General features: G+C 45.0%; 1 protein-coding gene across 2 annotated transcripts in view; it reads left to right on the top strand.

Moving 5' to 3' along the window:
• Window positions 1-13,080, top strand: part of SPAG17 (sperm associated antigen 17) — a 235,344-nt gene that overhangs the window by 190,514 nt on the left and 31,750 nt on the right. Inside the window, exons 41-44 of one of the 2 annotated variants that reach the window (XM_047871565.1) lie at window positions 448-547; window positions 1,248-1,350; window positions 3,035-3,160; window positions 11,776-11,912. In XM_047871565.1, the coding sequence (XP_047727521.1) occupies window positions 448-547; window positions 1,248-1,350; window positions 3,035-3,160; window positions 11,776-11,912 (466 nt within the window). Of the gene's footprint in view, window positions 1-447; window positions 548-1,247; window positions 1,351-3,034; window positions 3,180-11,775; window positions 11,913-13,080 lie in introns of those variants that run through there. The other variant, XM_047871566.1, reaches the window with a different exon arrangement.

A 13,080-nucleotide genomic window follows, 5' to 3' on the forward strand; every position in this document is an offset into this window, starting at 1 on the left:
TTTTTATTTTACTTTGTAATCACTGATCACACGATTCACAAACCACTCCTGAGGTTTGGTTTTAGTTTCTGTTACCCTTGCTACTGAAATCATGGAAATTGGTAGAATCAAGCTGGCCTTTAAACCTCAGAGAATTGAAAGACACGCAAAAAAGGTCAACTGTGTGTATTTTAGTCTTTTGAGATCAACTGTAAAACCAAGCTCCCACCTGGTATCATTATTTCTTACCTTAAATGAAAGCTGATTTTTGAAGTAGGGAATGTGACTGATTCTAGAAAGAGCAGAAAATGAACCAAAGCAAGCTGACCAAAAAAAGTTGTCTGATGAGTTCTTATCCGTTTTATTGTTAGCGATCCCATTTTCTGCAGGATTTAAAGGTAAAACACAAGCGAATAACATTGTAAAACATTCTGTCTTCTTTTGCATCGTTATGGAAATATCAACCAGGAAGGATATTGAAACCACACAAAATTACCTAATGGAAATTAGGAACAAAGTAATATCACCCTACTTCAACTTGGAAATGAGCAAGTTATGTCAGTCTAAGGTAATTGAACGTAATTAACAACAATTAAGTAAGAATCTTTATAGAGATTGATGCAATGCATGTGTTATTATGTAACCTACCTTTCCTGATGTTTCTTTCCTTCATCAGCCCAGCTAACTTTACCTTTCAAATCCACGTCCTCAAGAGCATTTGAGAGGGAAAACTAATTTCAGGTCTTGCCAATTTATTACTACCACTCCAACTTCATACCTTGCATTATCACTATTAATCACCCTCTTTCATCTATTTCAAGTCCTTTTGGGAGTTGAATTCTCCCCACTTTTATCCCATAAATTCCATTTTGAAGTTTTTATCCCATTAAGATTTCTGCATCCATCAGCTGCTGAAACAGCACTAAATTACTGTGAGTTCTTGGAAGCCTGAGGAGACAGAGCACTCCCATGAAACCTTGGAACTTTTCAGCAAAGTGAATATCCTAATGTGTTTAGAGCTTGATGTATTTCTATGGATGTTCCAGGTGCTATTATTAACCGGAAGCTGCTTGAGAAGAAGTTACAGGAAGTTAGGACAGAATGACAAAATCTAGAATTGAGTTGAACGGTCTCTTGAAAAACTTTCAGTTTCAGAGCCTTAAAAAAGAAAAATGGTTTCATCATTGCTCTTCAACTTAACATGCTTGTGGAGGGTGCCTTCCAGGCATGCATAAGTCTAAAGTAAGTCTTTTGGATTTCTCTTTCAGTTTCATTATCTGGATACGCTTTCCAAAAACTTGCCTCCTTTTCCAAAGACAGCAGAAGCTGCAGACCAAACAGCTGTTCAGAAAACATCCGATCTTCCTCCAGGTAATGTGTTTCTGTAGCTTCCTGTTCCTGTCACTGAACTTAAATGAGGAATGCCTAACAATGGCCTCTTAGGACATAACTAGTTCCTACCGCCTCTTGTCTCAGTAACGGCTGATGGCATAACCTATTGTGACTTGTGTATTACAAATTTGGCTGAGTTATATGAAGAAGCCAAGATGCAAATCGAATTTAGTTTCCCTCCGGTGTGCTTAAAATTTACCTAAGAATATTTAGAAGACCTGACTGATTTATAAGTCAAGGGAGTAATGAAAGGTTGGAGGAGAACAGGGCAGACACACAGGCTTGAGGTATCAGCTCACATAATACCCGATAATAAGGAGGAAAATGTGTCTTTATAGTGAAGAGATATGCCATTTTCCAGCCCAACCAAGTGATCAAACTTCTAGCAATTATGACAGCCTAGCATTAAGTGCTCTCTCATATAATACAATATGAAGTGCCTTGGACCTATATAGAATTCTTGCCAAGATCAGTAACCTAAATTTAACCAAGAGAAGACAATCAGACAAGTCCAGAATGTAGACATCCTAGGAGACGACTGTCCTGGACCCTTCAAAAAAAAAGTCAGTGTCATTAAAAGAAAAAAGATGGGATGATTGTTGTATGCTGAAAGACACTAGAGAGGCATCTAAACTACCTGCAATACATAAACTTTGGAAGCCGAGTTGAGAAAAATAAACAGCTATCAAAGATCTTTTGGAGCAACTGTACAAGTCTGGAGTAGGGGACTGTTAGTTGGGGGCATTGTGGAATTTTTCTGAGTTTTCTTGGGTGTGATGATGGATGTGTAGAACAAGGTCTCCTTTCCCAGAGATGCATGTTGGAGAATTTAGGGATGAAATGCAACTTAGTGCTTCTTTTTCATAAACTGGGTAGTGAAAATTCCCCCACAGAGGAATTTTCTACTGCACAATGCCATACCAGAGGTTCGGCTGCCTGGAATGCGCACAGCCAAAGAAAACATCTGATTACCACAGAGTCTTCAAAGCAAAGATTAAGGCTGGAATAATGACTTGGAAACAAAATGGGGAGAAATCAGAGACGAAGGCTGATGGTGCTGGTGCCCACCTGTTCCCAGGCAGACAACTGTAATCAATGAAGCCTATTGTCCCCTTGAAAGGGGGCGAGGCCACAGGTTTCTCAACAATCCTCCAGGGAGCGACCACCATTCAGCCAGGGTGGCCCACATGCAAGTTGAAATGTACTATTTGCATCCCCAGTCCTTGATAGATGTATTTTAAATGTATTTCATGTTGCACTGATTTCTTAGAGAGACGCGTCTTAATAAAGAGCTACATTATCATAATAATGAATGGATTCAAGATTGGAAACTTTAAAAACAAAAATCACAGCTCAGTTACTCTTGCCAAGTAGGTAAAAGTAGGCTAAATTACTTGGCTTCTGCTGCATAACCCAACCAAGATAATTACTGTGTTGCCTTGTGGAACCATCTAGCTCCTGGGGAGTGCGTTCCTTGCAGATACCATCCTGTTAATGGCAAACGTGGCATCATATCATGACGAATCCTTGCCTCTTAAAAGCTTTCTTCCATTCAGTCTTTCTAAAGGCAGGGGTGTGGGGAGCACCTTGTTTGCTGTAAAGAAGAACACAAACATCAGTAGTTCAGAGTATCACTTTATAATATTTGTTTGGGGTTTTCTAGATTCCCAGCCAGAAACAGTTTCAGGACAGGAGTCCCCACAAACACCGAGTGTTCCAAAACTCAAGAGTTTTGTAGATGCCAAGGAGTCTGCTGACCAGAACCAAACTGAAAATTTGGCAAAACCAGGTATGGCAGTCATTTGCAGGTATGGCAGTCATTTGCTTTATCTCATTCTTTCTCGAAACTGAATGTTACCTCTTTTTGGAGGAGGGAAGATGGCACTGGGAGCTGAGGGTCTGGTTGGCGGTTACAGAAAAAATTCCAGTGGGTCACAGAGCCCAGAACTAAAGCACTTTGTAAGACTTCTTCGCACATCAAAGTATCGCAAAAAATGTTTGAGAATGATTGCAAGTCCTAGATTGAAAGGAAAAAATGGCAAATATGTATTAGACGGTTATTGTATTTTATTTCTTTATTGTATATAATTATTTATTTTAATTAATTTATTACATTGTATTATTTGATTTTATCCCTCGTGGATCTGAGAGCTTGCAATACTTACTAAATGTCAGGAACCTGGTAGCTTTTTTTGAGCAGCCAGTAATTTGGTGGTTGGACTCATATTTACCCACCTTTTCAGGTACTTTCTTGGTCTGCAGGTGCTAGAAGAGAAACATAAAGTGTAGTCTCTATTTATACAGCACACCATCTCATTTGTAGCAGAAATTAAAGTATGGAATAATACAAAATAATTGTAATTACAGTGGAATCACACTGATTTCACTGAAGTTAATTCAACTTTATGGCTGATCTGTAAAAAAAAGAAGAACAGAGTATTTAAAATTGTGTAGATGAATTTGCACCCCTTCACTCCTATGGACATGGTCCATTTTGAGGGGGGCACTTGTTGGGATGAGCACTGGGTGTTGTACGTAAGCAATGAATCACAGGAATCTACCCCCAAAACCAAGAGCAACATACACTGTATGTTAGCTAACTTGACAATAAATTATACTAAGAAACAAAACAAAACAAAGTGAGATGGGAATCGGCCAAGAGGTCTTAGTTTTACCTCTCCCAGAGGGAGCATCTTGCCACCTCTACGAGTGACTTAAGGGATTTACCTTACACATGCCTTTTGCCTTCCTGATTTCGAAGTTATCTCTTCTGGGGCGCCTGGGGGAGGTTCAGTCGGTTAAGCGTCCGACTTTGGCTCAGGTCATGATCTCGCGGTCCGTGAGTTCGAGCCCCGCGTCGGGCTCTGTGCCGACAGCTCGGAGCCTGGAGCTTGCTCTGGATTCTGTGTCCCCACCTCTCTGTGCCCCTCCCCCACTCGTGCTCTGTCTCACTCTGTCTCCCAAAAATAAATAAATGTTAAAAAAATAAAAATAAGTCAATTTAAGGTTATCTCTTCTATAAAGTTTATTCATCTAGTGGACAATTTACTCAATGCCTATTGTACACCTGGCATTGTTCTAGGCATGGAAATACAGCAGCTAAAAAGCCTACGTCTTATAGAGCTGTACAGACCACGGGCAGACCTAGACAATAAATCAATAAACAGGTAAATCAGATAAATTGCGGTTGGAATAAATGTTATCACGGAGTAAAACCGTACATAAGGTATGGAAAATGTCTTGGGGAGAGGGATGGCGTTTCATTAGGGGGGTAGGAGGCCCCTCTGTGAAAGGACATCTGAGTGTAGACAGAACGACAGGAAGGAGCCAGCCATGCCAACCCTGGGGGAGAGAGAGGGGGCAAGTATTGTGAACAGCAGGTTTGAAGACCCTTAGAGAAGAAGAAGCAGGAAAATGGGCATAAGGCTAGAAGACAATGGGCAAAGAAAGAAGTAAAGGAAGGTGAGGTCAGAGGGAGGGATAAAGATAAAACCATGCGATGGTGCATAAGGAGTCTGGGGTTTTAGTCTGTGTACAGTTTTATTCAAATACCACTGGAAGGTTTTGAACAGGGTAGTTTACACAACTATAATTTGTATTTTATTTTTTTAAATTTTTTTTAACGTTTATTTATTTTTGAGACAGAGAGAAACAGAGCATGAACAGGGGAGGGGCAGAGAGAGAGGGAGACACAGAATCTGAAACAGGCTCCAGGCCCTGAGCTGTCAGCACAGAGCCCGACGCGGGGCTTAAACTCACAGACCGTGAGATCATGACCTGAGCCGAAGTTGGACACCTAACCGACTGAGCCACGCAGGCGCCCCTATAATTTGTATTTTAAAAAGATTACCCGGTAGCTCGTGGGTGGGGTAAGGGGAGTGGAGAAGCGGAGGCTGGGAGGAAGCCACTGAGGCAGGCCATGTGAGCACTGGCAGAGACCTGGCTAAGGCTGTGGAGTCTGGGGGGGATTAAACCCACTGGGACTGTCCACCCTGGAGGTAGAGCTGAAGGGACTCACGGGTCACCGGGATGTGGAGCTGAGGAATAAGAGGAACCAAGGGTGGTTCCCAGGATGAGTTCTGTGACCAGTTATGAGGCTGAGAATTTGTAGTTGTAACAAGCTTCAGGTGGTGCTGATGTTGGATCACACTCTGAGAACCATGGCCCTAGGGAAGACTCTAGAATGTAACAGGCAGAAGAAGGGCCAGAAAAGGCTACTAAGAAGAAGCCAGTGAGATCGGAGAAGAACAGGAGCACGAAAACCCATATTTCCAGTGGATCACATGGCCCTGAAGGGCCAAGGGAGAGGCAGAATACCCATGGGACTGGGGGAGATGGAGATAACTGGTGATCTTGGTAAGAGCCCTTTCAGGACCTGGAGGAGCCTGCAGCCAACTGAAGCAGGCTGTGTATAGAACGGTGGAAGAGGAACCAGGAATGCACAGCTTCACCCGAGAGCTTTGCTGAAAAGAACGGAGGAACGGCATTGCAGCCGAGGCAGATGTGTGACCAGGGGAGATATTAAAAACAAAAATTTTGACACACTGGAGGATGTTGACTTGCAGACAGTAATTCAGCAGCAAGAGAGAACTTGCAGGAGAAGAGGTCCTGCTTGCAGGAGAGCAAAGTTCTAAAGAAGGTGAGAGAACGTGACGTTTGCGGCAAACCCTGAGTGTCCGAGTTGACCGTGGATGTAAATAGGGCCACCTCATCCAGCGACAGGAGAGAGGAGAAGGAATATGGGTACACTGGCAGGTGGGTTTGCATGTTTGGTATTAGGCAGATGAGCGAGTCTGATGGCAAAGGAGTGGATATAATGATAAGAATAGAAAGTCCATTCCAGAGAAACAAGAAAGCAAAACAAGAGAGGGGCGACTGATGGTTTTCAGGTGACAGTGTCTGTTGATTAGAGGCCTCAGTGAGGCCAAATGATCGTTTGCTAGATACGACAGAGTAATGGGCTGGAAGTTTAGGAGGTTGTGTTCTAGAGAGGAAAGTGGACACGGAGACTGTGAAAGCGGCAAAATTATTGGTGTTGGCAAAGTTGAGATCTGACCATGGGAGCTTGTGGGTGGAGAAGAGGAAAAGAGGAAGAAAACGAGATGATTGAGAATCAGAGAGGACCGGTGGGGGGTGGGTTGGGTGGCTTGTCCAGGTGATGTCAACAGGTGAAGTGGAAGTCCATCCGAGGTGTCAAGACCTCCAGTGAATCAAGGGAATGACAGAGGTCTGTAAGCGACAAGTACATCATGGAGACGTCATAGGTAATAATCTGATGGCACGAGCTTCAAAGAAACAGGAGATTTGGAAGAAGGGAAGAGTCTTTGGAACAAGGACACCTACTGCACCTGTAGGGATCAAGATGCTGAGATTCGAGACAGTAACGGGACTCACTAAAAGTGGTGAATTAAGTTTGGATGGAAACAATAAAGCTTAAGGAAGTGCAAAACAGGAAGAGTGGGGAAAGCTTTATAGGAGAGCTGGCCTTGGGGAATAAGATAAAATTTCGTAAGTTTTAAGATTTAAGATTGGATCACCTCAGACAACCCCCATTTCATCTACTTGAGGAACCTGAAGCCTAGAGAAGTCAAGCAACATCTAAACTCATACAGCGAATCTGGAACTAAGCCTGGGGGAGAAAAATGAGGTTTTTTGACTCCTCATTCTCTATATTTTATTACACTGCCCTCCAGATGTAAGAAAGAGCAAAGAATACTTTATGCAAAAGAGAGAGAGAGAGAGAGAGAGAGAGAGAGAGAGAGCGTGAGAGATGGGCAGGGGGCATGTCTTCCAAAGCCCGAAGGCAGAAATGAACTGGAAACTAACAAATAGTTCAGTGTTTTCATTTGGGCAGCAACAGCGTCAGCTCGAGGAGGTCTGGATTTTGTACAATTACAAGGTGCTTGTCGGCATTTGCTGCAACAAAACTGTGTAAATCCCGTAGCGGTTTACAGCCAGCGCTGTAAGGGTCTGGGGGCTGCGGGTGGACTGCGGCAGCCTCTGTTCCAGCGGCGGGCGGGCGGCCGGGCGCACGGGGGCGCCACCAGGCCCCTGAGCTCTGAGAGAGCCCCCACCTCCCGGCGCCCGCTCCGCCGCCCCGCCCTGACAGCTGCGGGAGGCCGGGTGAGAAATCAGCAAATGCTGCAGATGGGCAAAGTGTTCAAACCAGGGCAGGTTTCCTCCGGAGAGGCAGTGGTTAGACTTCTACCCGCGCCCCAAGAGCTGCGGGTGACTGTCAGGGGTGCTCCAGCCCCCACACGGAAGGAGCCGCCGCCACCACGCCCTCCCCCACCAGCTGAGTTCAGTGTCAGTGGGTCAGAGAAATATGCGCCACGTGCACGGAAGACGTGCTCTGCGAGGAAGGGAAAAAAAGAGTGATGATGAATAAATACTACAGTCGTCCGCCTCAGCGGGGAAGCGGACAACCATGACGGCTTCTTCAGGGGCATTGGGCCCAGCGGTCATATTCAGATGACACCCCCCCCAAAAGTGGGACCATCCCAATTTAAATATTAAACCACTTCTGGGGGCGCCTGGGCCACTCAGTCAGTTAAGCTTCTGCACTCTTGATTATGGCTCAGGTCAACTCAGGTCAGGTGATGGGATGGAGGTCTGTGTCAGCCTTCCAGCTGGGCCCTGAGCCTGCTTAACACTGTCTCCCTGTCTCTCTCTCTCTGTCTCTAAAAAAGAAAAAAAAAAAATATATATATATATATATAATATATATTAATTTTTTTACACGCGTATATATATTTATATATATTTTTTCACACATGTATATATATTTATATAAATTTTATAATTTTTATATAAATATATATTTATATATTTTATACATACATACACATATGTGTGTATATATATACATGTATGTGTGTATATATGTGTGTGTATATATATATATACCTATATAGATATAGATATAGATATAGATATAGATATAGATATATGCGAAGTACCTCTGTATCAGCTGCTTCAAGCGCCTCAAAGCACTCCTCCCCCTCCTCCAATCCCTGCTGAAGCCCAGGGGCAGTCCAGTGGGGTATTAGGGGAGGCAGCCTGGTGACCTGCAGAGCTGAGAGTACAGACAGGCTGTACCTGGCTCCTTATGGAATAGCTGCGTAACCTTGGGCACACTGTCTAACCCCACTATCTCTTCCCGTTTCCTCTTCTGGAAAGGGGAAATAACGTAATATGCATCACGAGTTTGTCGAGATTAAATCAGTATCTGTAAAATGCTTTTCAGAGTAGTGCCTGGCACAGGATATACTCCCTATCAGTATTTACTGTTAATAATAACAGAGTGAGCAATTAATTAGAACTTGTTAGACTCGTAAAATGCACGGACACAAAACAGTAATATGCATATGGTAAGAAAACAAACAAAAAGGTACATCAACCCATTAGAATGGTTGCACGTGTAGGAAATGGTAACCAAAGGGAAAGACATTGAAACACTGCTCCCTGAGCTCCATCCCCAGAGATTCTGATTCGGTTTTGGTCTAAAATTGGGCTTGTCTGGCCCGTGGCCTGGGAACCTCTATTTTTCTAGAACAAGCCCAGGGGATTATGATGCATGGATGAGTTTGGGACACACTGGGGCAGTTGTCTAGGAAAAAGTCACTATTCGTACAGAACACTTCTGTGCCCAGAGGTGGGGGGGGCGGGGAGGAGTTTCCCACACCAAGCAATTTTGCAGCACTGATTGGGTGTCCTACAATTCACTTCAATTCTGACACCAACCACGCGTAGTGCAGACCCTACAGGTGAAGGGCTCAGTCCCACAAAACTGGCCCCCACCCAACTTCAGGTGTGGGTCGCAAATCCTGGCTGTCACCCGTGCTTCTGACCAACCAGCTATCAATTGGGGCTCCCATGACCCCACCTAGGGTTTTACAATTTGATACAACAGCTCTGAACTCACATCTTATTATATAAAGGAAATGATAAAGGGCAGAGATGAACAGCCAGATGATGAGGCATAGGGCAAGGTCTGGAAGGGTCCAGTATAGGAGCTTCTGCCCCTGTGGAGTTGGGGTGCACACCTTCCAGGTGTTGGTACATGGATGTGTTCACCAACCCAGAAGCTCTCGCAACCCTGTACGGTGGGCAGTTTCGTGAATGATTCATCACCCAGGCATGATCCATCATTAACTCAACCTCATCTCTTCTCCCCTTCCCAGAGGATGGAGGTGGGACTGAAAGTTCTAAGCTGCTAATCATGTCTTGGTCTTTCTGGTGACCATCCGCCATCTTGAAGCTATCCAGGAGCTCAGGAAGAGTAGCCTCATTGTATCAAAAGACTCTGCGATTACCCAGGAAAGTCCAAGGCATTTAGGAGCCCTGTGTTAGGAACCTGGGTCAAAGACCAAATCCTAGAACAAAAGATGTTCCTAGCGTTCTTACCATCTAGGAAATCCCAAGGGTTTTAGGAGTTCTGTGCAACCAGGGGTGGAGACCAGTATCTGTATTTTCTGTTAGCTTACACTAAGGGAAGGAACATGTTCCTGGAGGAGTCTGACTCACTTGGCTGCATATTCCAGCCCTGCCACTTCTTTCCATTTCTTGGACCAGTTATTTAACCTCAGTTGTCTTGTTTGTAAGAAAAAAAAAAGAGAGAGAGAGATTGCTATTATATTAGTTACGACTCTTCAATTTGTAACTGAGAGAACTCAAAGTCGCTGAACAGAAAAGTGGGGGGACATTTACTGGTGCTCAAAAGCCAGCCACAGAGTAGTGGATGTGGTGCCAGCCCAGGGCTGACTGGATCCAGGCACTCTGGCTTTTCAGGAGTGTGTTTTTTTTTTTTTTCAACGTTTATTTATTTTTGGGACAGAGACAGAGCATGAACGGGAGAGGGGCAGAGAGAGAGGGAGACACAGAATTGGAAACAGGCTCCAGGCTCTGAGCCATCAGCCCAGAGCCTGACGCGGGGCTCGAACTCACGGACCGCGAGATCGTGACCTGGCTGAAGTCGGACGCTTAACCGACTGCGCCACCCAGGCGCCCCTTCAGGAGTGTGTTTGTGTCTGATTGCCCCTCTCTTGGGGCAGCACCCCCCCCCCCCACTGCCTCCATCTTGCTTCATCCCGATTTGTCCCTGTTTGGTTTTACCCTCTCCTGCAAAGAACAGACTATGTCCATGTGGCAGGGACCATGACAGTAGAGGTCCAAGATCTTGATTCTCCCAGATCCATAACCCGGTAGGCAAAGCTGGGGCCATCGCTGTCAGCTTCTTGGAAATACACTGGTGAAGAGCCCGCATTGGCTCTGCTTGGGTCATGCACCATCTTGGTGACTGGAGCCGGAGATGTTGTGGCACCAGAAGTATGTCTGGGCGGAGTGGGGGGTGGAGACGGGCAATGGGGAGAGTGCTGAGTGTACAGTGATTAGAATACCAAAGCCCTCAGCTTGTAGGATTTTATGAGAATTGAGTAAAATGCTACATGTAAGAACACACTTGTGGCGCTCGACTGCACATGGTGGACACTCAGACATTGGTTTCCATGCCTTCCCGCCCTTGGTGATCTGAATGCAAGGAAGGACGTTTAAATCAGATGATCTAAAGAACTATTGCTATTTCAACCACTGGGTATTTGGAGAAAGACAGGTGCAGCTATCTATGCACATTATCTAGTTTTGCTCACTCTTTCACCAAGTGTGGTGATCTGAAGATTTAATTCCCTGGCTTAATTTACCTGTAATTACTAAGCCACTTTTTAGAAGTATATAAATACTTATACATTTATAAGGGTATATATAAAAATATAAGTGTTTTTCCTTCATCGGTTTTATTTATTTTTTTTTTAATTTTTTTTTCAACGTTTTTATTTATTTTTGGGACAGAGAGAGACAGAGCATGAACGGGGGAGGGGCAGAGAGAGAGGGAGACACAGAATCGGAAACAGGCTCCAGGCTCCGAGCCATCCGCCCAGAGCCTGACGCGAGGCTCGAACTCACAGACCGCGAGATCGTGACCTGGCTGAAGTCGGACGCTTAACCGACTGCGCCACCCAGGCGCCCCCCTTCATCGGTTTTAAAAGATCTTTCCGAGTCAGTGTTTACTGTATTGTCCCTCGTTGATTTAACAGAAAGAACCCTGGGGAGATCTGGTCACCCAGCTTCTCAGAATTTGACTTTTCTCATTTATTTAGAATAGATGATGCTATTAAGCACCTGCCCGCCCATCTCAGAGGGGTGTCATGAGAACCAACGTTGGGTACAATCTCTTTGTAAAATGTAAAGACATAACGCTAGGGTTGACTTTGTTCCTTTAAATAAGTTCTTTTAAAAAGGTAAGAAGGAAAGTTTCCCAAGTTGGCTTATGTTCTCATAAACTCTGGTATGCCCTCAAATGTCTTTGAGTAAAACGTCTGTGTGGCACAATTTAAACTTTTCTAACAGAAGCAGAGTCCTGTGAGCCTGTGAAAATCCCCACCCAGTCGTTGCTGCAGGATGTTGCGGGGCAAGCAAGGAAAGAAAAAGTGAAGTTACCTCACTACCTGCTGAGCTCCAAGCCCAAGTCCCAGCCTCTCACAAAGGTAAAACAGACATGGGGACCAATGCCAGGTGGCATTTCATGCAATCCCGACCCACTGAAGTTACTGATGTCCAGCCACTGGGTACTGCGATTGAGTGGACATACATACCATCATCTCCCCATGAAGGCCTTTGGATCACACAGAGAATGAGCCAAGGCCGCCCTTTGCCCGGGGCCAGCTCATCCAGGCTCACGAGGGGAATTTTAGGAGCTGGCTCTTAAACCATGGCTAGCCTGAAATCAGCCTGCTGGGAGTGCTCACACCATACACATCAGCAAATGCTACTAATCAACATTCTTTTCAGAGAGCCACCTTACCAGCGCACCACTGGTCCCAGGGATCATTGGCCATCCTTCCCTGTGGCTCTTAGGATAAAATCCACAATGGCAGCATGGCTACAAGCCCTGTTTGCCTTTACTCTCGTTTTGCCCCCCTACTCACTTCAGCCATCATGGGTTTCCCTTAGTTCTTTAAAAAATTTTTTTTAATCTTTATTCACTTTTGAGAGACAGAGCGTGAGTGGGGGAGAGGTGGGACACAGAATCCGAAGCAGGCTCTAAGCTGTCAGCACAGAGCCTGACGTGGGGCTCAGACCCATGAACCATGAGAACGAGACCTGAACCGAAGCCGGATGCTCAACTGACTGAGCTACCCAGGTGCCCCTCCCTTAGTTCTTTAAAAGCTCCTTCCTTCCTCAGAGCCTCCAAGATTAAGATTTCCTCTCATCTCTGCTGGGAACACCTGCCTTGAGCCTACCAATCCTTTTGATAGTTATCCTTTGATGTTTTCATGGCACCGTGTGTTCATTGTCATCACAGAATAGGTTGCAATGTAAGTGTTACATGGTAAGAGTGCTTCTCAAACTTTGATGCACACATGATTATCTGGGAATCTTGTGAGCATGGAGATTCTGAGTCACGGGGGCCTGAGAACCGGCCGTTCTAATGAACTCCCAGGTTGAGCTCAGTGCTGGCTAATAACAAGATAACAAGAGCACAGGGTGTGATTAGCTGGCCAGCAGCATTGGCAAAGCCTGAGAACTTGTTACAGATGCAAATTCATGCCCCTCCCTCCCAGATTTACTGGTTGAGAAACTTGGGGGGTAGAGTCAGCAATTTGTGTCTTCACAAGCCTCCCAGGTGATTCAGACGGAAGCTGAAGTTTGCTA

The sequence above is a fragment of the Prionailurus viverrinus genome, chromosome C1 (assembly GCF_022837055.1).
Source record: "Prionailurus viverrinus isolate Anna chromosome C1, UM_Priviv_1.0, whole genome shotgun sequence".
NCBI lineage: Eukaryota > Metazoa > Chordata > Mammalia > Carnivora > Felidae > Prionailurus > Prionailurus viverrinus.